The sequence below is a fragment of the Maylandia zebra genome, linkage group LG17, assembly GCF_041146795.1.
Source record: "Maylandia zebra isolate NMK-2024a linkage group LG17, Mzebra_GT3a, whole genome shotgun sequence".
NCBI classification, from domain to species: Eukaryota; Metazoa; Chordata; class Actinopteri; order Cichliformes; family Cichlidae; genus Maylandia; species Maylandia zebra.
The window spans coordinates 23,094,187-23,120,726 of record NC_135183.1 but is presented as its reverse complement, the minus strand read 5'-3'; the positions used below and the strand labels follow the sequence as shown (position 1 = coordinate 23,120,726).

Here is a 26,540-nt window from a genome sequence, read left to right as displayed (position 1 = left end):
TGTCATCTCATGTGTTGAAAGCTGTTCGTGTTCACCTGTAATGTGTGGAAAAGGTGGTCTGTGTGTGTGAGTGAGGGAGAGAGAGAGAGAGTGTGTATTCAGAGCTGCTTGTCTTATTTATGAGGTCAGCTGGGCTGGAAGAATGTGAGTGTTTGTTGTCCAGACTGACCTCCTTAGGGAAGAGAGAGGGACGCAGACCAGCCGACGCGCACGCGCACACACACTCATCAGTGCCCTTTCAGATAAACACTTACAGTAGAGGCTCTCCCTCTCCTCTGTCTGCTGGGAAGGAAGTGCTGTTGCTCTGATGGATGTTGGTACTGTTGGCTAGACACCCATCCCCCCTACTCCGTCTTTTTCCTTCCATCAATGCCCATTGTGCCTGTTTACCAGATTACAGTCCACAGTGCTTTGATGGAATTAGGCCTGTTAAAGGCAGGCTTACTTTAAGTTTGCAGGCTGAAACAGGAAGAAAGGTTTTCAGTGAACCTGCCGCCTCACAGAGCCGGAAATTTGTTACATAGCTTAATGGCAGGTGGAAAACTTTCCCAAGTGCGGTATGAGGTTTCAGCACGGCTTTCAGCTTCCATAAGTGTATTAACAGTTGATATCCTGCAAAGTGCAAAGACTCTCAGTCTACATGCAGACTAATGCAGACTAACCAAGTTATTTACGCATCAGTTTGCCCCCCCCTGACCAAAACAGCCAGTGCAGGCATATTTACACTGATGGTTTTTTGGTTTTATTTTTTTCTAAAATGTTTGCTGCGAATGTAAGTTCAATAATACATTTTTTATCCTCAAATCTGTCATGTTGGATACAGGAATCTTGTGAGACATGCATGGTTTAACGATATATTCTGGTCTTTTTGACTATTTGAAAACTCATATTTCTGCCAGCTGTACTTATGTAGAGCTCAAATGAACAAAACGTGTATCAGCTCATATATGCAAAGCAAGTTTATTAAAAAACAAAAGGTTGATTATGTTCATAGGTCATTCATGTAGTATGTGGATGGGTGGCCCTGTGCTGTGTAAGTAAACCAAAAAAGATAAAGCAAAGTATAAACCCAAATGACAGTTGACAGGTGAGCAATTAACTCAAGTCAAAAACATTACCGTAAGTACGGTAAGCCACTTCCCTAATTCAACTAGTAACCAAAACCTGGAAGTAAACACCCACAAGCCGGTTGAGCAACACAATTTTGTTTTTTCTATCAACCGGGGCTTGCCAAAGGGTAACCAACCAGTCTCTAGGCCTGCATGACTGGGGCCTGAAACAAATTTAACAGCTAACTTAACAGTAATAAGATGTCAGAGCTGTGTTCAGAGCTTGAGGTTGCAAATTTGAGTCGACTAGTGGCACGTGGTATTCCACTCAATAAAGGATGATATGAAAGGGTTCTTGAACACAAACCTTTTTGTCTTGCTAGGATGTATCCTCAACACAAACCTGAGGAGACTGTGGCTTCATCTCTGTGTGTATCATGGATTAAGATAAACATGGGTGTCATCAGCATATCTATAAATGTCAATATTTGTTTCCCAGGGCAGCAGTAGTAAAAGCTCCAGGCGATGCTGATTTGTGTTGTCAGCGTATGTTTATGTGCATGTCGATGTGGGTGCATGTGTGTGCTGGTGTTGCCGTGGTGTCGCTAGGGTGTCGCAGGCTTTTGTCCAGCTCTGAGTTATGTGGAGCTGCATCTCCATCCCCGCCTTTGTCTGACCCTGCTCTCCGTGCTCTCCCGCGGACCAGCGCCCCTCATCCTATTTGTCGTGTTCTCTTAATTGCGGACCACAATGCTGTGACCTCGTGACCTTTTCCAACAACAGGGAAATTAATAGTGCTCCTCCCATCACACTCTCCGCCAGTCATCCAGCCAATCAGCAAGCAGCAGGGTTGTTTTTCTTGAACCAAAGAAAAACAATCAGCTGCACACAAACACACACCACTCACACAATGATATCAGTGACAGCTCGGCACACTGCAAACTCACATGCTGCTTTCATAGTGAGAGTTGGGGCCAACAGCAACTTTTTCATCTCGATGACAGCAGCGGCGATGGTTGCCAGTGGCAGCAGTAGCCATGGAGATGGCAGCCCATAAAGGGATCTTCAATTTGAAGGATGTCCATGGACGAGAGAGTGTAAAAGGGGGGGTGCAGTGCACAGAACCCACATTACCAAGTGAGGACATGAGCAATAATGGCCGGGTGGAAGGTCAAAGTTTGGTACATGAATGAAACCAAAACAAACCACTTTAATGTAACAGATGTGGTGACATAAGTGATATCAATTTATCCACTTCTGTAACTAAATACACCTGAAGAACCAAAGAGGCTTGAAAACCACATTTATATACACTCGTCATGGGCATACATTTTCATGGGAATTATGAGCTTTGAGTGATGTCTTTGAACTGAAAACAACAATTAGGTGCACAAATAATACAAATATACACATACTCCCTCACGAGTATCTTTTTTTTTTAAATGCCCCTTAGCAAGTTGCAAGTATGTTTGGAGGAGTAAAGGTGAGGCTTTCAAACCAAGAACACTATAGCAACTGTAAAGTATGGTGGTGGCATTATGCTCTGGGGCTATCATCACTGACATTCATGTCCTGTATATACACCTAATGAGACCCGCAGAGCAGAGCATGCATGACTTTAAGGAAGGAGACAAAGTTGCACCTCACAATCAATCAAACCCTGAAAATCTACAAACGCCTGTAAAATGTATTTTAAAATCTGTTCTAATGTGTTTGTGGTGGTTAATAAAATAGGAAGAGTATACCTTTGAAGCTGTAAAATAAGTTGGAAGACATTTTCCATGAAAGACGTCCCAGGCAATGAGTAGCACATTTATCCAGTTAGATGTAGCATGAAAAAGGTAAACCCGTGTCAATCATTGCTGTAATTTCAACGATGCATGTCTTACAAAATGACTTTTTAGTTCTATTAGATCACAGTGATGTGGGTAAATAGAGGAATTTCCATTTTTTGGTGTTTTGCTCATTTAATTTTTGTTTTCTTTTTGTTTCCTTGATTGTCTCTTTCTAAATGTCAGGTGATCTACCGAACCCTTCCGAAGTGGGAGTCCGTGGATCCTTACGGGCTGAAGGGCCAGCAGCAGCTGAAGGTGACCAACATCCGGATCAGACTGCTGAAGCATCAGAAGTGTCCCTGCCAGGCCAAAGACCTCACCTCCGCACACGAACCCCTCCCCACCCGACACTTCGCCATCTACGACCTGATAGTGAAGGGGAGCTGCTTCTGTAACGGCCACGCCGATCAGTGTGTCCCCATGCCGGGATACCAGCCCATCAGAGACCGGACCAACCACGTGGTAAGAGGAGAGAAGTTAATGTTCTCGAACTCCGGTTACTGCCTGTTTTTTGGTTGTTTTTAAATCTTTATCAATTCCAGTGCTAATCACACCACTATTCACCTTCTCTTTTTTTCACACACGTACATCTTTTTTTCTGTTGCTAGTCTCACTTGTTTTGATTCTTCTGACCACGTAGTCACACGCCATGTGCTCGTTTTTTCACTCGCTCTCGAGAAATCAAGCTTTGTTTCCCTTCATGTTGGCAGTCGTGTTAAGAAAACAGACTAAAGGAGTGGTCACGTTCATTCCCTCCTGCTTCCTCTGCTCTTGACTCCGGCTGCCGCTCTCTGCGTGATAACAAACGCAGGAGATGGAGATGTCGGTTCAACCTGCGGTTTAATGGTGGTGTTGATGCGAGCGAGTGTGTCGATGAAGGTGTGAACTGACAATGTTTTTGCTGGAGATCAACCTTAAGCATTTCAAAGCCAAGTTCCTATCACGGCGATCTCCACAAACAAACACAGCCGGACGACTTTGAAGCCGAGCGCCTGCTCTGCTGCAATCAGCCATGCCTGACAGGAAAGTGAGAGTTTCCTTTGCAGCCTGTGAGCAGAGGCCTTTACACAGATAAACAGTGGTACTACATCAAAGCTGTAGCTCGTACACGAATAAAAACTTATTTTCTTCTCACTAAATGGATCATTTTAAGAGATAAATTTTGTTCGTTTGATCTTACTGCAACAAACCACTTGCACTGTATTTGCAACCCTTTGTGGTGCATCAAACCTGCCACCCCTCATCTTGAATTTCATTTAAAGGAAGTAGATGAGTTTGTAGGAAGCCAAATCTGGTGGGCAGATTCTTGGATTGACCCCAGAAACCTACGGCTTCCTTGACACGTCTCAGGACTTTAAGTAGAACTCTTCTTTAACAATCTGACACTAGCAGGGCACAACCCTCGTCTTCTTCACACTCTTTGTCTTTTTCTTCATTTTCATCTTCATTTTATTCGTTTTCATTGTCTTCTTCATCCACGTAATAATCTTCATCTTTGAAAATAGAAGTAGAGCTTCCACCTCAAGCTCTACTTCCTATTTTGTTTTTTGTTTTTCTGTTAGTGCACAACCAGAATATCAGAAAAAGTGAGCATCATCCCTGATCTGATGCTCACTTTTTAGGGTTTAGACTGTAACCTTTGTAAACTCGGTCTCTGGATTCTAGCCAAGCTCTCATTGGCAGTGACGTGAAAGTTAGGCCAGTCTGATACAGAAGGTTTCCTCTTTGTAGTAGTTTGAGATCCACAGTCGTCACAGGTGCGCACATGCAGGTGTTTGGGGACTGATCTAAAGATATTAGCAGTGCTAGAAGAGGTCCAAAGGTGCAAAAGGATAAAACTTTTTAAAGAAAATCTGACAAACTAAACCATTCTTTACTTTACATGGTTCCATCTATCCCTTTTCTATCTATTTATCCGGGTGTGGGCTCCAACCACCACCTCCAACTCTCCAGGGGGGTCGTGGTGGCATTCCTAAACCACCTGGGAGGCAAAATCTCTCCACTGTGTCCTAATAATTGAACAATCCTAGCCAGATGCTGGAACCACCTCAGCTGGCTTTTTTTACGTGGATCAAAAAACTCCCTCCTGAATGACTGAGCTCCTCACCTGATAAGGTGAGCCCAAGCCTTCAGATGAGCCTCACTTCCACCACTTTTATCCAAAATCTAATTCTTTCTGTCACTGCCCACAACATGTGGTCAAAGGTGATAGCAGTAACATAGATTGACTGGTAAATCCACAGCTCCGCTTTAAGTTCTCTCCCATTCCACTCTTTCCATCCTGTTAAAGAAGACCCCAAGAAACAGCTGCTCCCCAGTGAAGTGGGCACTGCTGCGTCCACGTATTATCCTTTTAATTAATCAGTCAAGCGGAGCATGAAATGATAAAGTTATATCCCCTTGAGACATGCAGCTGAAAAAACCCAGAGTGCTAATTTTTTAAACTGATATGAAACAGCGAACGTGTTCGGTATTCCGTGTGATAAATGAATGAGGTCGTTCGAGCGTGTTTTTATTGCTGATACGAGCATTTTTGCCATGAATCTGGTGATAAACAATTTATTGGCCACAGCTCTTTCAATCTTTTAATCTGACTGTTTGCATGCCAAGAAATTCCAAGTAGCTCCGCTGAGTATTTTCATCAGGATTTCCTCCATCAGTGGGATGAAAAATCGTCTGAATAAGACTGTAAAAGGACAGGGCAGAAAAACCCTCCTCTGCATGCTAAGATAATTACAATAAATCATTCGAATGTAGAATGGTGGAGAATACTACTTTTTTCTTTTTTCTTTTTTTTTACAGCAAGTATTATTCTAGCTGCACGTGAGCGTTACAGTTCGAAGTGTAAATCTGCCTTAACGGTCCTCACAAAATTACCTCAGGTCATTGGAGCGTGATTGCGCTGTGTGCCATGCGGGAACGTTCGGTAAACACACAGGTGAGGTTATATAAACGCATTTTTGTCCCGCCTATCAGCAGTTTGTTTTATGTCTCCGTTTCGAACCAGAGCTGCTGTTTCTGACAAAACCCAAACAAGCAGTGCTGCACAGGACAGGAGATGAGGGCAGAGATTAGTGATCGCTCTGAGAAAGCTTTGTGTGTGCGTGCGTGTGTGCGTGTGTGTGTTGTTATACATTTTTGGGGTTCTTCATACTGTAAACATGTGCAAACTTCTAAATTTGCCATTCTGTGTGCTAAGCAAACAATGCAGTATTCACTTCTCTATCCAAATGTGTACTTTTATCACACATGGTGTGTGTGTGTGTGTGTGTGTGTGTGCGTGCGTGCGTGCGTGCGTGTGTGTGGTGTGCACGTTTTCTCAGGCATGCAGTGTTTTGTCTGCTCTAAGTGTGCCTGTTTGGCGTAATCAGCAGAGAAAGTGGCTCTGATAGTCACTGAGAGACTGAAGGGTTGCTCTGTTTGTTGGTTTTGTCCTCCCGTCCACCCACAGGAGGCTTTGTAGTTCTGCGTGATTAGCCACAAAGCTAACACAAGCACATTTAATGGCATCCCGTGCCTGCAACTGAACTGTCAGGGGGAAATCAGTTCTGTCAGGGGGAAATCAGTTCTGTCAGGGATCGCTCTGGGATGAGTTTTCACTTCCAGAGTAGCTGCTGACCATTAAGCATGCAAGTGAATGAGAAAAAGCTGTCATCAAATAAAGAGCAGGGCCTGTTTCACACGTCCTGTTTAGTCCATTTGAATCAAGCTCTGGTTCATTTCACCGCCTCTTGATGGGGTTTGTTTTTTGCCGACCTGAACACAGTGCGAACTTTGGTGGGGACCAAAAACAACCGCACCTTTTAAAAAGGAGTTCTAAGTTTGGCTGCAGATGATCTCCAGAACAGTTCATTTATGGTGGGAACGTGATTCAAATCATAATCCAACCCAGACTGATGCACTCAGGTTCTTAGTGATGCATTTTGGTTCACTTTGAGTTTTCTGTTTGTGAAAGGAACCAAACCACAAGTTTGCAAACTCATCATCTGACTCAGACCGAAATAAACAAGATAAAAGTGTGGAACCACTTCAGAAACATGAGAGGGTGGAAGAATAATTTTAATCTGAGTCATCTTTTAAGTTAATAACTTGAAATTTTTTTTAAAGATAAGCTGTATCCCGAGAGGGACAAAATGCAGGTGACAGGAACTGAAGTTAAAAACATGGATAAAACAGATAAGACAGTTTATTTATGGACCCACAGGAGCAGAGCTGCTCAAACGCACGGAAGCAACATTCCACCACTTTTTTTTTTTCACAAGAAAGATTATAAAATATATAGCTATATATTAGGAGTGCAACGATACACAAAATTCACGGTTCGGTTCGATACTTTGGTGTCACGGTTCGATATTTTTTCGATACAAAAAATGTTCATGCCTTTTTTAATTTGTCATTTATTAAAATTATAAATATATATTTTAACTCAAACGTACAGTTTTTAAATGTAATGTTGCTGAAACAACAAAGTAATAAAATAAAATAAATCTATCTGATCGAGAAATCACTCATCTTTGGAAAAGAGTTTATTACAGAGAAATGGCTCTTTCCAAAAATAAAAGCTATACTATACGCTTCTTCTGGGCTATATTCTCAGCAGCATATTAAACATATCAGGTCCCCATAAGGAGAATTATGTGCTAACGGCTGTCTAAATGACTCTGGTGAAGTTTGTAGCATGCATGCTTGTTGTTTTTGTCTGCTTCCACTTGTCTTTGCACTAGGATGATGTCGGCGTAAATGTGCAGTCGTATTCGTTGTGTTCCCACTAGTGCTGTCAGCGTTAATCTCGTTAAAATGACTTTAACGCCATAATGCCGCAAATCTCCATTAACGAGTTAACAGGATCACCCAGTGGGTGGGGCTGGACGGCGTCAACACGTTAACAAGCTAACTGCGCTAATGCACTAGTTCCCACCAATTGAGCATTGCGTGGCACATCTGACATACTGTTTTACTTTTGTCCATGATGCGCTTACCATCAGGGTCATACGTCACCAAGATCAGACCAAGATAGTTCCTAACGCCAGATCTGAATGAGGGTGGGGGAGGTTCAATTTCGGGTAGCGTTGAGGTAGTTGCCATGTTGCAACAAGCTTAGCTTCTGTCTTGCTAGCTTGCGCTGCGCTCAATGGCTCTGCACTCGACAGTGCAGCCTAGGCGGAGCAGTCGAACGCAGATCCACTGAGCGCTCAACACAGACAGCATTGTCAGAAGAAAAGTTGATAAAATAAATTAAAAATTTTGTATTGTTCGATACATATGCGTACCGAACCGAAAGCACTGTATCAAACGGTTCAATATCGATACGAGTATTGTTGCACCCCTAATATATAGCTTATGTTGTTGAAATTTTCTGTCATTTTAACGTTATTTTATGCACACAAAATAAGTGGCCAAAGATATCAATCTATGAGATCTATGCCGGCACAAAACCCTGTTTTGGTGTTAAAAAAAAACTGCTAGGAGTGCAAAGTAAAACGCAGGCCAGATTTTGATTTTGACTTTGTTAACTACTAGAAGACTGGAGGATATATTAGTTATATTAAGGGTAATAAAATCTCACTTTCCACATGTTTTGTTGTTGTTGTTCTGTGGGGTTTTTTTTTTTTTTTTTTCCCTTTTGTATGGATATTTTTGTTGTTAAAAAAAAAAAAGTTTGTGTAGTAACAAATTGTTGAAGTTGATGGTACTGTACAGTGATTCCTAAATGTTAATGAAAAAAAATAAAAAAATAAAATAAATAATGGCCAGGCTTTTAGTGAGCCATGGGAACATGGAAAAAAAGGAGTGCAAAGTTCTCCAGGTGATTTAATAACAGTTAATTTCAGTAATTACCTACCGAGAGCAGCTCAGAGACGAGTGCAACCAGTGAGGCTGTGAAGGAGTGAATGATGTCCCGACAACAATAATACACAGTGGAATCATTTAAATTAAACGACCCCTCATCTGTATGAATCCTGCTTTCACCTGAGCTGTCAGATACACCTGTAACTGACGGCAACTGTGAGGAAAAACAGGAGGATTCAAAATTAGCCAGAGAAAATGTGAGAGACGACGAGGGAGAAAGCGAGAGGACAACTATCAAACTGGAAAGAGTGAAAACAGAGAAGACGTGTCAAGGAAGGAGAAGCTGAAAGCAGGGTGTAAGAGCTGATGGAGACGACGACTGTATAGGTCCTTAAATTCAGTCTGATGTTCGATCACTTTGCTCGGTTATAGCTTATAATGTAAACTTGCCATTTTTGTTTAAGTAATAAACAAAAATGTTTATTGCCCCTACTTAAACAAATAGTACTACAGGGGTCACACTCACTTTAACTAATGAGCAATGCTCCAGTCCATCCGACTGTTTTCATTTCTCTCACTTAAATCTTTGCCTCGTTTGTCTTTCACACTAACTCCAATGGGCCTTATACAAGAGGGGTATCACTCATTGCAGCATTTATCCGGTTTCTTTTGTTCCAATGTCCATCAGCGTTACAGATGTGCACAAATATATGGCATTAACAGTGAGATTACATAATAACTATTTGGTTAAAAGTTCAACATTCATATTTTTTTAATTTCCTCTTCTGAGAGGACCCAGAGACACTGCTCAATGCTGGCTCAGGATTAAGCTATAAATGAAGCCAAAATGTTCTGTAACTTTGTACATGTGCAGTAGAAGAAGGGAGAAAAAAGCCTTTTAAACCTTTTATTTATGCATTTTTATGTATTCTCATGAACGTCACAAACCACACAGTGACAATCCTGCAAAGGCACTGTCCTTTCCTGGAGCCTCAGCGCTCCTCAGCTAATTGCTGATTGGAGTCAGCTGCCAAGCGCTCTACCTCAGGCCTCATTAACACAAGCCAGAGACCAGCTGGTGACCTCCGGTCCCTGGGGAAGGATGTGTATTCCTGACCGGTTGGCGAGCGGTTGCTGGCAGCTACACTCACCATTTACTGTCTGGGTGACTCACTGCTCCATTACCAAAAGGCTCCGGTGAGAGAGAAGATGACGACTTCCTGTCTCTGGGCCTGTGAGACTGCAGCCTAAGGTTTTAAGTATAATCTGAGTCAACAGTCCTAAGGTGCAAGACATGCCCACCAGTCCAGTGTCACATCAGGCCCTGGTAGAGCTGTAATAGGCCTTTATTTGTTATGTTACATTTAACACGAGAAAACCTCAGCTATGTAAAACCTGAACTCAGAAAAGGCATTTTATAAAGTGGTAATAGTTAATGAGCCTGTAATGCTTTCATCTGTCTCAAAGCTTTTGTGGAGCTGTTATGGAGATAAATCAAGCACACCTACAGCTGTGGTATTTACTTATAACTGCCGTGCAAATACTAAAATATTTGTACTTCTTTGGGAACTTTTGGGAACCGGTAATGGTCTTTGTGTAAAAGTACATAAATGCACAGACAGGCCAGCCCCCCTTGTCCACAGTCTTGATGAGTTTGCATCATTGGGTGTGTGTTAACTATGGCATATCGCCGTATGGTAAACATGTGGGTTGAAATACCAGCCGTGTGGACTTAAGCCAGAGTTTTTTCCTGGCTTTTTCTGCTTCTCCTCTTTCCCCTCCTTTCTTTGCACACTTTATATTAATCACTACTATTTGCTGAACGTGTAATCATGTCTCCTGATTACCCGGACCTCTCATTTGTGCAATTTCTCCTCCTATTAGTGTGATTAAAACCGGTGTGTGAAACCAGTCATGTGTGTGTGTGTTCACCTCGACATTGCGGGGCTGATCTGGGGTCAGTTCAGGCAGAGGGCATGCTGCATGTGGCCGTGCTCCTATAGGATTTTTGAACCGGGGACAAGGTATGACGCATCACGACACCGTGGGAAATGAGTGCAAAGAATCTGTGTGCGTTTGCAATTATTTTGCACGCCTGTGTGCACGTTGATTATTGCGAGTGTACCCCTGCAGTTGCCGTGTAATTGTGTCCTACATTGCAGTTGCACGGTGTAACACAAACAAATAAAGAGCTTCCTCAGATGCTTTGCCCCCCCCCCCCCCCCCCCCCATTCAATCATTATCCAGCATGCATGGCATTCCAGCTCACAGGAATGACAAGGAGATTGTTATTGTGCTCTCAGCGCTGCATACTTGCACTCGTACACACATACTCATAAACACACACACACACGCAGGCTTTTCAGAGCTGAGGCCCATTCCCGTTTCTAGCCATGAAGCCAAACAATAAATCTCCATTCACTGATTTTGAACCAAGAGAATAGGAGCGATTAAAAAAGGAAGAAAGTGGTTAAGAGAGAGTGAAGAAGCTTGTCCTTTCCATCACACTGACCTCTTTGTTCCTGCTATTTGTCCATCTTTACCTCCGTCTATCATGCTGCTTGTTGCTAATGAGCTCTCTCTCACAGGTCCATGGGAAGTGTGTGTGCAGACACAACACTGCAGGTGATCACTGCGAGCGCTGCGCTCCTCTGTACAACGACAGACCGTGGCAGCCTGCCGATGGACTGACGGGAGCGCCGCATGAATGTCGGAGTGAGTCAAACAAAATTGTTCACACCTTTTTCCACCACAGGACTCTTGTATTAAAACTTAGCCTGTAAATCTTAAATCTAGGAAAGGTTATTGAAAACCTTCATACTTTACTAAAATATCAGAACGAACAGCCTCCAAATGCTCTCTGAAACATTTGTACATATAGCCAGTTGCCAGTCTGATATTTTCATTCTTGATGACTATCTTCTTCTTCTCACACCAGAGTGCAAGTGTAACGGACACGCTCAGAACTGCCGCTTTGATTGGACAGCGTGGCGAGAGTCTGGCCAGCGAAGCGGAGGCATCTGCGATTGTCTGCACAACACTGAAGGGCGACAGTGTGAGAAATGCAAGCCAGGCTTTTACAGAGATCCCAACCGACCGCACGCCGCCCCCGACTCCTGCAAACGTAAGCTGCACACACATTTTACTAAACTATAGTGGGAGGCAGACTTTTAGGAGCACAGTTGGTGGCATCAACTTTATTAGAGATCGTCAAATGTTTCAGATGTAAATTTAAAATGAACAAGCCCACAAAATGAACTGTATGTGCCCCATGAATTAATCTATGTTAGACACCCTTGATGTAAGTCTATATACCCTCATTGGTAACACTTTGCTGGTGCCAAGTTGGACCCTTTGTCCTTCAGAGCTGTCTTAGATCTTCATGTCACAGATCCACCAAGGTGCTGGAAACATTTCTCAGAGCTTTCATAGAGGTCAGAAGTTCATATTAACGTGAAAATCATGGCAAATTCTGACCCTTCAATCTGAATCTTGTAGCAGAAACAGAGTCTTGTCAGAGCGGGTGTGAATTTTAGCCTCAGTTTCCTGTTCTTAGTTAATGGGAGCGGACCTGGTGTGATCTTCTGCTGCAGTAGTCCATCTAACGTTTCATCCATACCTTGGATGAAACGAGTAATCAAGTTGCTTCTACTGAAGTATCTTTTTAAATGTGAAAGAGCAGCTAAAAGCTCAGCCGTGTTCTTGACTGTCCATTTACTTTCTACAGTATATTTTATAAAACTGCTATCTATTTGGAATGATAATAGGAATTTCACTGGCACACGACATTCAATATGGAGTCACAGCATTAGACCAGTGGTGACAAATGCACCATACTGGCACAGCCCTTTGATTTTTCTCAGGAATGCAGAGGACGGAGATCACAAGCCAGAACATGCTGCATAACACTCAGTCCTCACGGGCACCTGGCTCTGTGTGTGTGTGTGTGTGTGTGTGTGTGTGTGTGTGTGTGTGTGTGTGTGTGTGTGTGTGTGTGTGTGTGTGTGTGTGTGTGTGTCTCAGAGGCAGCAGATGCCCCATTCTCCATCCAGTTACTCCATAGTTAATCATCAGATGGAGGCATACTTGTGTCTTGACTCAAAGTTCATCATAAAACTCCTGCTTGTCCATCTTGGTTTGTTCTGCCATTTTTAAGATGTGACTCAGAGCTTGATTGTTAGCTGTGAATGTGTGACGGTCCTTTCTCCGTCACTGTGTGTGTGTGTGTGTGTGTGTGTGTGGGGGGGGGGGGGGGGGGGGGGTTGTGAAGAGGTGAGTGTTAAGTAAACATGAGATAGTCATCCATAAACACAGACCGGTGGCTACAGTCTCCCTCTGATTATCTGTCAGATTTGTGAACTCATCCCCACAGGTATGCTGGAAATGAACGCCAAGGAAAGTGTGTGTGTGTGTGTGTGTGTGTGTGTGTGTGTGTGTGTGTGTGTGTGTGTGTGTGTGTGTGTGTGTGTGTGTGTGTGTGTGTGTGTGTGTGTGTAAGCAAATCTCATTAAAACCTAAAGAGTATCAAGTAGCAGCAGACCGTTCAAAAACACAGAGGGAAGAACATGTTGGCTATCAGCCCAATTTGCCGTCTTTCAGGGTTTGATTTCATCGTGCAAATCAAATCAAATCACTTTTATTGTCACATCACATGTGCAGGTACATTGGTACAGCACATGTGAGTGAAATTCTTGCATTATATAATTCAAGAGATTCATTTCAAGATAAATACAAGCAGACATTTATAAGAACCTGTAAAATACTCAGCAGCAAATCTGTGTCTGGGCATGAATAAATCATGTCTGAAAAACAAGAAAAAGTGTCTGCAGCTCTGCTCTACAAAAGACAGACTGTATATGAATGGCCACCAGAGGGGTGGGGAGTATTTTGGTCATACGAATCCAAAATGATCCAATTTCTTACCTGATTTATGACCTCATTAACACATCAGTTTAGTTTATAATATAATTCAGTAGTTTCCAGTCATTTTTACTACACAGCCTTATGCGTTTTGGAAATTATGATCCTATTCAGAGTAAAATAAATGATAATCGACAGTAAGAGAGAAACCTTGTGACAGAAGGGTTATTACTGTATGAGTGTGCAGAGTCCTAGGTTCTTCAGGAGGATCCACTCTTTGCTTATCCAAACTAAGATAGCTGAGGCAAAATGCCAAACTCAACACTTCAAAGCAGAAAAAATAGAATGAAAATTAACAATGAAGTTTAAAAAAATAACTTCTTTGTAGTTAGAGAGTTGTAGTTAGAGTCGCTGTTAGTTAACGTAACAGCATTACTCTAGAACATAGGTGTCAAACTCTGGCCCGCGGGCCAAATTTGGCCTGTAGCCTAATTACATTTGGCCCGCGAAGCCATACAAAATTACTATTAGAGCTGGCCTGCTGGTATTATACAGTTCATGTACTGCTAATACTACAATTCCCAGAATGCTCTGTTGGTGTTTTGGCTGCAAATACAATTTTTATTTAAGAAATGAATTCCACTGATGTGTTATTTAATTGGAATTTCGATTTTGCATGTGTGCAATATTAAGTTATATATACGTTTATATAAGTTTTATATATTGTTTAGTATTAAGCTTTGCTTGTTCCATGCTCAGTTTTTCAGCAAAACTTGTTTGAGTCCATAAGAAAAGATTCCTTGTTATATTTGGAGGAAGATTTTTTTTCAATGAATATTAATGTTAGCCTGCGACTTTGATCCAGTTTTGAATTTTGGCCCACTGTGTATTTGAGTTTGACACCCCTGCTCTAGAAGAAAGTCCTGCCATGAAACTAGCAGCCAGCAGGGGGGGACTCCTCTGGTTGCAAGAAAGGTCAAAAGCAACCCTTCAGCTCCCTGAATCTTTGACCTTAGTAAACACAGTTAAAATTAACTTTAAACTAGGGCTACAGATGATTAATTCATCAGGATTTATAGTCATGTATTAAACACATATTCCTAATTGGAGACAAACAGGAGGATAAAACGGGGTGTGCTTCTCCATCACCTTATGGTTGATACATTGTTACTGTATGAGTGTGCAGTGTTCTGGGTTTCAGATCTACTTGTCATGTCTGGTTTCAGTACACTAAAATAGCAATGGTGGAAACACATCTGAAAGCTTCACTTGTGTATGAATTCACTAACCAGTGGGCGATGTCACAGTGGCTTTGTCTGTTTTTTATAGACACTGATTGGCCAGTTTGTTACGTACAACTTCCTGCTACCAAGTTGAACCCTTTTTGCCTTGTGAACTGCCTTAACTCTTTGTGGTGCAGATTCAACAAGTTGCTGAAAACATTCCTCAGAGATTTTGGTCCATGTTGACATCCATGATGCAAATCACCTGTTCCACTACATCCTAAATGAGCGCTATTGGACTGCGATCTGGTGACTGTGGAGGCCGTATGAGTACAGTGAACTCATTGTCCTGTGTTATCCTGCTGGAAGCAGCCATCAGAAGATGGGAACACTGTGGTCATAAAGAGATGGACATGGTCAGCGACAATGCTCAGGCGGTGTTTAAACAAACACCATTATATCATCATATATTTCATTATATGACCATTGTCCAGTTTTAGTAAGGACTGGCAGCTGGTGTGGTCTTCTGCTGATGTAGCTCATCAGCTCTAAGGGCTGAGATGCTCTTCTGCATCCCTTGCTTGTAGCAGGTGGCTATTTGAGTTACTGTTGCCCAAGAGATGGATGTTTGGGGAAATTCCAGTAGACAAGCAGTTTCTGAAATATGGAGACCATGCCACCTGTGATGTTCCATAACTTTTTAAGCTTGTCATGTCCTGCAGCATGTGTACCAAGTCTCTTGCTGTTCTGTCTGGCAGTTCAGGAACAGTGAGTAGTTGATAAATTGCATACTGTATGGACTTATACAACCTCATTTATTGTCCTTCCAGATTTTCTGACGTTTTCTCATATCTCTGCATCTCTGATAAGGTCACAGAAACAGATGCATGCCTTCTTTACAGCAGGTGTGATTTCAGTCATTAGGTTCGGTGCTTTACACCCAAAAACTCACCTCTGGGATAATAACTAATGAAGGCTGACTGATTAGAAAAAAGGAGCAACAACATGCTTGGAGAACCCCTAAAATGAAGGTTCAGGTTGTGTAATCCCACTGCAGCAGCTCGCTGACAATGGAGGAATTTCCCTCCGTTGTGAGGAACATTTTTTTCATTCCAGCCTCTGAGGGGCCCGCGAAAGAAAACACTCTTGTCAAGCTTCACGCAAGCTGGTACACACCAAAGCCGTTTATCAGGAGGGAGAGTTACAGTGTGTGTTTGTGTGTGTGGGGATTTATGTCTGTAGTGGGTTTTCTCGTGGTTGTTCGGGCAGGTGTCGTATCATGTCTCAGCACACACTCATAAAGTCTTCATTGTCAGAGCTCTTGCAGCTGACAGGTTTCTTAGACGCACATATTTGCTTACAGGAGTTGTTGCATTGTGAATCCTTCAAGTGGTCATAAATTTTCACACAAATATGAAAATTCACACGCTTGCCAAACACACCGTCACACGTGTCTTGGTTTTAAATGGCACTGAGGTGGCGCTGTGATCTCTATTAATTATTTACCTGTGCAGGATGCTTCCTAAGAGAGTGCTGATATGGCCTTTTTTACATGCCCACATCTATAAAGGATATAAATGTGATATCTTTATGATTTTATTGGTACTGTATTGCTAGGTCTTCTGATGGAGTTCAATCTTATCTTTGTGTGGGTGAGTTGTCTGATAAACTGTTTGGTTTGACAGTTGACATCGTTCTCTTGGGTCAAAGGCACAGTTTGGGTCATGTAACTCCCGTCGCCTGTTATTGTATTTACAGCGGTGTGGAAAAAGTGTTTGCCCACTTCCTCATTTCTATTTTTTAGCATTCAAGTCCCACTTAAATGTTTCAGATCGTCAAACAAATTTAAATATTAGACAAAGATAACACAAGTAAACACAAAATGCATTTTCAAATGAAGGTTTTTATTATTAAGGGTAGGGGGAACCTACATGGCCCTGTGCGAAAAAGTGATTGCCCCCTAAACCAAATAACTGGTTGGTCCACCTATTAGCAGCAACAACAGCAAACAAGCATTTGCAGTAACTGGCAATGAGTATTTTACAGCGCCGTGGAGAAATTTTTGCCCACTCATCTTTTGCAGAATTGTTGTAATTCAGCCACATTGGAAGGTTTTCAAGCATGAGCTGCCTTTTTAAGAGCATGCCACAGGATCTCAGTCGGATTCAGGATTCGGAACTCTGACATTAACTGAGCTATGTGAAGACTGTGGTTCCTTAGTGTTTTTCTGGGGTCTTTTATGACTTCCTGGAGGAGTCATCACTGTACTTTTGGAGTACTTCTGGTTGGCCAGTCACTCCTGGGACGCTTCACCACTGTTTCATGTTTTTTGTATTTGTGTATAACGGCTCTCACCATGGTTCCTTGGAGGCCTAAACCTTTAGAAATGGCTTTGTAACGCTTTCCAGACTGATAGATGTCTGTGACTTTGTTTGTCAGGTGTTTCTTTAGATCGTGGCATGATGTGTTCCTTTTTATAAAACTATTTAGATAAAACTAGATTTCTTGTGACTAATCTTAACTGGCATTAGCTTACCTCCCAACATGGATCAGTTAATGGGAGCAGCTAACTGAAAAGAACTGTGTGCTGGGACATGGCTTACGTTATAGATATTGATTATCTTTATTGTTTCTGCCAAGTAAGTTATGTGACTGTTGTGGTTTGTTTTTGTTTGAGTGTTTGCTAGGAGCTTAAAAAAATCATTTGTGGAGCTCCTGGAGGCTCAGTTACATTTAGTGGTAGGATAAAGAATTAAATTATTCAGGAGGGGCTAGGAATACAGCTACTCCACATCGAAAGGAGGCAGCTGACTAGGATTCCTTCTGGGTGGCTCCTGAGTGAGATGGTCTTGGTATTTCCTCACGAGAGGAGGCCCCAAACCAGACCCAGGACAAACTTAGGAGATTACATCTTCCAAACCTTCCTCTCCCCAGGTCTTAGGCTGGCTAAGACCTGGGGAGAGGAAGGTTTGGGTTTCTCTGCTTAGGCTGCTGCCCCTGAGACCAAATTCAGTCTTTTTATCTCAAACTTTAACTAGCATAGAGTTTGTTTTTGTTTGTTTGTTTGTTGTTGTTGTTTTTTGCATTTTTAGGCTTTTTAACCTTCTGATAGCACAGAAAGCCGAGAGAGAGAGAGTAGCAGCAAAAGGGCAACGTTAGATTCAAACCCAAGACTCTGCAATAGCAAAGCATATGTGTTGCCTCCTTAACCCACATGAGCTATACCAGCACTCAGTTTTTGCAGTTTAATCATAAAAACTCAGTGGTGCTTCTGTTTATCTACAAACTTCAAGCATTCGTGTGCATTTCACTGCTGAGGTGGGGAAAACGCCTATATAAACTGATAAGCTTTAAAAACTTTTCATGTTGACTGTTGTATTTCTATTTCGGAACAATTTATCAAATAAAGTCCGTGAAGCGCTCTGATAACAGTTTGAAGGCAAACATGCTTTAAGGTCAGGAATGAACTCTAATCTTTGTTTCTAAAAGCATGCCATCTCATTTGTTTATAGTCGTCGATGTGAATTTAACACATTCAGTTCGGTTTGAGAAAACTGCCTGATTCAGACCTCTGGCTTAAAGTTGTTGTTTTTTCTTTTTTCTCCACCATGATTTATTTGAAAAAGGAGCTTGAGGGAGCTTCTGGGTGTACAGTAAGTAGTCATTTACTGGCAGTCAGGCTTCAAGCATCATTAAACACAAGACAAATGACTCCAAACAACACCCCTTCTTTGTTTCTCTCTGCGGTTTATTTATGGGGGAGGCCTGACAACTCCGGGTCCCAGCAGACAGCAGTTTTCTCAGATGTCCAATGGAAACATGGGTGGGTGTGTAATAAGGTGTGTTCGTTGTTTTTGGAGGTTGTTGGAAAAACACCCTATCGGTACACAATTAGAGGGCTGAGAGTTTTACTGTATGTATTTGTTCATCTATCCATGTGAGGAGGATTAATTTGAGTTCTAGACCTTAAAAGCATATTGATCGACTTTGGGAAAAAGCTTAGGATCACAAATAAAGAAGTATAAACATCTGTCTTCATGTGATTAAAAAAACAGAGACGCCTTTGTGTTTTAAGTGGCTGCCACAAAAGCAGACAATAGAGCAATTGATGAAATACTTAAGTGCAGGTGATAAATAGCAATTTGCTAATCAGCAGACTGTCAGACCTTTGGACTCACTGCTCACTGCTTTTCTTTAGTCTTTTGTGTAGTATTTCTGAACAGGTATTTCATTAGGTACACCTTGTTGGTACCAGATTTTTGGGGGGCCTTTTTCAGCTTTATTTGATAGACACCGTGAAAACAGGACAGGAAAGCAGGGGCAGAGAGAGGGGGGAAGACATGCCGCAAAGGGCAGCGGGTCGACTCAAACCCAGGCCGGCCACCGTATGGCATGTGTTCACCTGCTCAACACACTGAGCTAAACCAGCACCCCGTTGGTACCAGATTTGACACTCTTTTTGCCTTAAGAATTGCCTCAATTCTTCATAGCATTGATTCAATAAGATTCTGCAAACAAAAGTGGCACTTAATGTGGTTTTCTGCTGCTGTAGCTCATTTGCTTCAAGGTTTGAGATGCTCTTCTGCATCTTTTGGCTGTAATAAGTGATCATTTGAGTTCTATCATGTCAAAGCGCTCTGGCCATTCTCCAACAAAAGATATTTACCCCAGAGAATCACTAATGATTGATATTTTTCTTTTTTCTAACCATTTTCTATAAACCCTAGTTATGGTTGTGTGGGGAAATCAGTTTCTGAATTATTCAGATCAACAACATACCACGCACATAAGAATTTATGACTATGAATTCAGTAATGAACTGACAACATGTCCAGTATGTACCTCGCCTCTCAGATAGTGCAAGGATGATGTTTTAGTATCATCTACAATTAAAAACCTTCCAATCTAATTTAATTTCACCTTTTTCTTCCCCAGCATGTACTTGTCACCCCATGGGCTCAATGCCCTTCCACTTGGCAGACGGCTCGCTCTGTGACCCCGCAAACGGGAACTGCATCTGCAAACCAGGCGTTGGTGGAGCCCACTGCGACAGGTGCATGGTGGGATACTGGGGCTTTCACGAATACGGATGCCGTCCATGTGAATGTGCAGGAGACTGTGATCCGTTTACTGGAGACTGCATGTTTGGGTGAGTAAGAACTTTTATCTCCTGATAACAAAACTGTAGCGCCTAAAAACAGAAGCACTGAACTTTTTTTAGTCATGACCTTGTGTCCTTATATTATCAAATATCTGCCCAGTTTTTGTACAGCAAGTACAAAGGCAGGGTCGAGACTGAGAATATGTTAGTATGGTATCATCACTCGGCAGTATGTCTGCTCTGTTAAAATAGTCAAACGTGTTTTTCATGTAATTGTACGTAGCCTTAAATATAAATAGAATTTTTTTTCTGCTTAAAGAGATGTTGACTTTAAGGACTTTAAGTGTATTTCGATGCTATAATTCCTGTTTTATGATAACATGTATGCCGATGTTGTGTTGCAGCTCTGATCTGGAGTTGTACCACCTGGACAGAAACGCCAGTGAGTCAGTCAGAATCTTCAGAACGGACGAACTCTTCTCTGCTCTTCACTTAGGTACAATACAGAGAGTGTGTGTGTGCGTGCGTGCGTCCATGTGTGTGTGGTTTATCCTCACGGTCCACTGACCAAGTGTTAATGTTTAAGTAATGAAAGTCTGGCTACGCTCTCAGAAAGACATTGAACAAAGATGTGTGTGAGTGTGTGCTTGTTTTACTCATGTTGTGGGGACATTAGGGACAAAAGGCAAGTCCTCGTAATTTAAATCATTACATTGCTGTATGAAGACATGCTTGAAAGTTGAGGTATGCAGATTCCAGGATGGAAACATGACTGTGTGTGTGTGTGTGTGTGTGTGTGTGTGTGTGTGTGTGTGTGTGTGTGCAAGGACAGTTTCCAAGTGGAGGTCTCTTCTCGCAGACCCTCAGTACCACCACACTGTAACTCCAGCTTTTATTGGCACATTCCTCACTGGACGCCACACACTGTACTTATTATTAGTCTTAGGACATCACATACAGTATCTGAGGCAACACGCGCGCACACACACATACACACACACATAGAGAAAAAGTTATTTATTTATGCTACAAATATGAAACTGTTCTTGCATGTCCCCCCTGCAGAGAAGTGTGAGTGCCAAGAGCAAAGTCTGACCAACAGCAAACTCTTTTGCACCATGAATTATGCATACGGTAAGCATTCAAACATCTCCAAACATGCACTGTAACTCATGTAAGCCTGGCTTTACCTGATTAGTTTAATGCATTTAAATGTAAATCATCTATTTCACTGTATTTATGTCTAACATTGTTATACTCATGCTCATTGATTCAGTCTGTCTTTGTATTTTAATTATACGTACTTTATTTATCCCACAAGTTGGTAAATGAATATGTTACAGCAAACAAAACATTAAACAGAACCTGTAATAAAATGGTTCATTAAAAAATTACAAAAACAAAATAAAAGTCAAGATTTTTTTGGTTTGTTTTTGAAGATTTATTTTGGGGGTTTTTTGCCTGTAGCTTGCATTGAGGACGTTAGCTAAAAGCAGTAATTAGCAAAAAAGTGGAACGCACATCATAAATGGCAAACTTTTGCCTTCAAACTAAATGTTACCGCTGAAACCAAAACCTTTCAAAAGGTGCAGCTTTTGTTTTGATGACGAATCTTTTCCATTTTTAGTCTGCTGTTCGCTTCTCAGAGTTTCACTACTGCTTAGAGGGGTAGGCAACTCCAGGCCTCGAGTGCCAATGTCCTGCAGGTTTTAGATGTGTCCTTGATTCAACACACCTTACTCAAATGGCTAAATTACCTCCTCAACATGTCTTGAAGTTCTCCAGAGGCCTGATAATGAACTAATCTTTTGATTCAGGTCTGTGGACCCAGGGTGATATCTAAAACCTGCAGGGCACTGGCACTCGAGGCCTGGACTTGCCCAACCATGGCTTAGAGATTAGTTGGCAAGTGTTTGCAGACAATTTGGCATCTTTCATGCAAACTTCAGGCAACCACCCTGTACCCTGTTAACTCTTCTTTACAAATATAAAGACAGCATACAAGAAAAATAATTAACACAAGCAAGAACCTGATGTTTACCTTTAGTTGCTCAGCTGATATTTGTCTGCTCAGGTTCACTACCTAATGCAGGTCAAATCATTCACAGCATTTGCATTCTGTTTAATGGGCAGCAGGGGGCGACTCCTCTGATTCCAAAAAGCCTTAACCCTCGCTCCGTGACCTCTAAAAACACTTTCCAGTTGAGTTTATGATCTCAGTTTCTAGTTTAAGGTCACACTGAATAAAACCTGAAGTTAATTTTATAAATTATGGTCATTATTAAAGTCACAAAGGAGGAAAAGCCTAAGTTGGCTAACGAGTTGTTAGTCGTGCTCACCTTCATGAATGTCTGAAGAAAGCATCACAATTCACTTTCTTTACTTTAAAAAGTCCCAGCATTCAGAGGAATGATTAATTCTGCTCCAGCCCCTTGGGGGGGGGAGAAAACCTGATCTGAGTTTCAAACTGATCAGATTAAAACTTTGTTTGAAGTTCATCCAGTAACCAAACTTTCCACGACAGCCTCCTTCCATGGATCACGTTGTTTTGTCGCATTTTAATGCAGAAAGAAGTTGTTCTGGTGCATAGGTGTCAAACTCTGGCCCGCGGGCCAAATTTGGCCCGCAGCCTAATTACATTTGGCCCGCGAAGCCATACCAAATTATTGTTAGAGCTGGCCTACTGGTATTATACAGCTAATATATATATTGTTTAGTATTAAGCTTTGCTTGTTCCATATTCAGTTTTTCAGCAAAATTTGTTTGAGTCCATAAGAAGAGATTCATTCTTAAATCTGGAGGAAGATTTTTTTTCCAATAAATATTAATGTTAGCCCGCGACCTTGTTCCAGTTTTGAATTTTGGCCCACTGTGAATTTGAGTTTGACACCACTGTTCTGGTGTAACAACACTCCAGCTCTGAAGGTCTTGTTGCATTTCTCCCTGACTTCCAGTGCTGAAGGTGAGAGTGCTAGCAGCTCACGATAAGGGCTCCCATGCTGAGGTGGAGGTCAAAGTTCAGAAGGTACTCAGTCAGAATACCAAAATGAAGATACAGCGCGGTCGCGTCACCCTTTACCCCGAGTCCTGGACCGCACGGGGCTGCACCTGCCCTATCCTCAATCCAGGCAAGAATCGCACATCCAACTTTGTTCATTGGTAACATCCAAAATGTGCTTAACCCCTCTGACCTCTCCTCACAGGCGTGGAGTACCTGGTGGCTGGCCACTTGGATCGTAAGCAGGGCCGCTTCCTGGTCAACATGAAGAGCTTTGTCAAGCCTTGGAAAGCAAGTTTGGGCCGCAAAGTTCTCACTTTACTCAAGAAAGACTGCAATTGGTAGATGGGTAATTTAGAAAAACAGCACCGGAGGGACAGCTGACGTGACGGATGTTGGTTTCCCATCTTCTAGGTGTGGATTATTGGGTCGCACAGGTCTGAGAGCAGGTTTTTAAGGGACTGGGACTAAGATTGAGGCCCTACCTGTTTCCACTGCCGAGAGCTCAAAGCTAGTGGCAGACTGCACAAGCTAAAAGCACACAGGACGCAATTTCATTAAGACACGTCCATCTCGCATCTGTCTCTAATTCTTGCATTCTCATATAGGAGTCAAGAAAATGTTTTCTTTGCTGTCGCTGCTGCAGCTCAAGAATTTCAGCAGCATGTCCGAGAACTGAGCGACACTTTCTCCTCCTCTGCAGCACTTTATCCTCAGAAGGACAGAAGGAGGGAATATGGACACACAAACAGAGGAGCATTAAAAATACAAACTCGCACACACGTAAAACCTTCCTTTTTTTGTTTTTTGTTTTTTACAGTGGACACACTCACAGAGGCAGCAAGTGTGTGTGTGCTGCAGACACAATGTGCGAAGTGTGACGCTGAACAAGCCATACAAGCCACTACAGGTGGTTAAATCTTAGCCAGTCCAGGTGTGCCTGTGTTGAAATCAGAGCGACTGGATTTCACCCCAATCGTGAATGTATTTGTCTGTGTGTGTGTGAGAGTGTGTGTGAGAGAGAGAGAGGAAGAGAAAGAGAGAATGTGGTTGAATGCAGCAGTACATATATATATATATATTATGAGCACAGTCCAGATTGAGTCCAGCTCTTAAGCTTTTCTATAGTTTTCAACCGTTCCAATGTTTATAATGCAGAACGCTGTACATTAATTTCGCTCATATTTACACTCAGAAATCAGAAAACTTGTTATTCCTTCCTTTTTGTGCTCATGTACAGTATTATTTTGTATATATCTATATAAATATTATGCCATATCTTTCTCCAGTTGTTTTTTTTTTTTCATGGTAATATTAAAGGATAACTTCAAATTTCGTCTTGTTTTTGTCACTTAGCCATCGTTTATCAGCACTGATAAGCCTTCTGATAAACTGCAGCGCCTTCAGAAAGCCTACAGAGGCAAGAAACACACGATTGGGGCCAAACGAGCAACACCTGCGCTTACCAGTACAGTTTGCAAAGTGATGCAATTAAAATTGAGGCCCCTCGTGAGAAATAATTTTCCACTGTTTTGCTATTTGAAGATAAAACTGACCCTGAATGTGATCCTGTTTGAAAGTCTGGCACAAGCAACTAATAAACACGGGAAGTAAAATCTGTCTATAAAATCAAGCAGCTGTAGTTCAGACAGGTCATGAAGTCAAGCTCAGCTGCAAAACCTGGCACTTCATCTGATCTCGTATGCCAGCCCGCATCACCTCATACCTATCTTCACATCCAACTGGCAAATCTTAAGATTCAGTGTCTTGGCAGCATCCCAAAAATAGGCTGCCGAGGTTATTAGAAAGAAAGCTCTTTTAAAGGACATTTGAGTCTGCCTTTAAAAGTGAGTAAATCCCCACAAAGTCACATGTTAACATTCCCGACTTTACATTTTTGGGATCTATAGATGGTTGAATGTTTGTATAAATCCATGTGGAGTTTTAGTGACTGATTGTGTTGTATGTTATTGTGCCTTTACTGTGCCTCTGCATTGCTCTCCTACAGTTTACAGATGATATACTGGTTTAACTAAATAACTTGGCAGTTAACTCTTGGGTCCAAATATGGCAACTTAAGCCTCCAATAAAACCAATGTGGTGGTTTACACTTTAACTAAGGGTGTTTTTATGCCTATGGTTAATTTACTCTGGTCCAAATCAGTCGATAAATAAACTTGTAGTATTTTCCCCGTCGTTTAGTTTCAGGATGAAGATGGTGTGTTCTGGTAGAAGTGGATAACATGGAGCAATATCTCCATTTGTATGTCTGGTGTACTGTCGAATCTCAGAATGGAAAGCTGGTCATGGGAAGGCATTTAGCTCAGACTTGCAGGGTCAGATTGAGGTCGGATCACACTCTCACCATAAATGAACCGCTCTGGAGTTTATCTAAGTCGTCTTATTGTAGTTGTTTAGGTTCACATCTGCACAAACAAAACGCACCAAGGGGGGAAATGAAGAAGGCATCAATTGTGTATGAAAACACCCTCAGTCTCTCTTTTATGTGCAGTCTGAGAGGCAGAGAAGGCAGGTCCCAAACTGAACTTTTCTCTACCAATGAGAGTGAAGGATACTGTTCACAGATATATGATCGGGGTACATTGGCAGTTGGAGCGATGCATGATGACCAAAATCAATGTTATTGCTTCCCAAATGTGTAAAAGAAAACTGACAAGAACAAGAATTAAAACGGTGATGGACAAAACTGCAACAAAGTAGAAAAACTGTCTTGTTGAGCAACCTCCGTTTGCTGCTGAAGCCTTGCTGCTGACGCGCATACTGTATTTTCAACAACAATCGATACGACTGCCAAGACCTTGAAATACTTCACATAAACGGGACAAAAATATCCTTATCACACTGCTCTCTTTCCCACACACACGCCTCCTGCTCCTCTCCCTGTGTCCCTTCGCATTAAGTCATCCATCACTCCTGCTCCCAAAACACTCTCCCCTACATTTGCACAGCACTGCAGAATGTAGACCACAACAGAGGCGCCGGAGCCGGCGCACACACTCCGTTTGGCTGTAGACTTGGTGCGTGTTTTCCACTCGCCATGACGTGGTTGGCTGAGAGGTGTGGACACATTCCTGGCGCGTCAAGCAGAGCACCGTGGCAGGTGGGGTCAAAGGTCGCTCACCTGTCTACCTATCTCACCTCAACAACAAGAGGTGAGCATGAGTGGATATTTTCTCACAGCCAAACCGGATAGCCTCTTGGACCCACATTTCCCGTTTGCGGCCCATTCACAGATTTGTGGCAGAGGGGTCACGGCTCCACTGTTTCCAGACAGCGGGGTAAGGGGTGAACGAGTGCATACGCTAAGAGGAATGTGACCACGAGAACTGCCACAGTACAAGTAGGGAGATATAGATTTACTTCCTTTTAATGTTAAATTGGACTTTATATATCACAGCATTTATTTTGCATTAGCGTGTGTTACCAATTCATACGTTTGGATAGGATTTAGGAGTATCTATTTGAAAAATAAGATTCATTTGCAGATACAATAATTCAAGGATTAAAGGATTCAAGGAGCTTTATTTGTCATTCGCATCACATGTTAACATAAGGTGGACCAAAATTATGTACACACGGTCCCGGACAATGAAGAAACAGATTTTTTTTTTAAGTAATAAATAAATATTTGTTTTGTTTTTTTAACAAACAGAAATGACTGAT

The 26,540-nt window shown here is 42.1% G+C and overlaps 1 protein-coding gene across 1 annotated transcript in view; it reads left to right on the top strand.

The window, feature by feature from the left end:
- ntn4 (netrin 4) overlaps positions 1-24,188 on the top strand; it is a 31,425-nt gene extending 7,237 nt beyond the window's left edge. The window contains exons 3-10 of the mRNA XM_024801038.2: positions 3,068-3,346; positions 11,263-11,389; positions 11,613-11,798; positions 19,693-19,906; positions 20,263-20,354; positions 20,924-20,992; positions 22,813-22,986; positions 23,062-24,188. Coding sequence (XP_024656806.1) covers positions 3,068-3,346; positions 11,263-11,389; positions 11,613-11,798; positions 19,693-19,906; positions 20,263-20,354; positions 20,924-20,992; positions 22,813-22,986; positions 23,062-23,201 — 1,281 coding nt within the window. The 3' untranslated portion in view covers positions 23,202-24,188. The remainder of the gene's footprint in view (positions 1-3,067; positions 3,347-11,262; positions 11,390-11,612; positions 11,799-19,692; positions 19,907-20,262; positions 20,355-20,923; positions 20,993-22,812; positions 22,987-23,061) is intronic.
- The last annotated feature ends 2,352 nt before the right edge of the window (positions 24,189-26,540 follow it).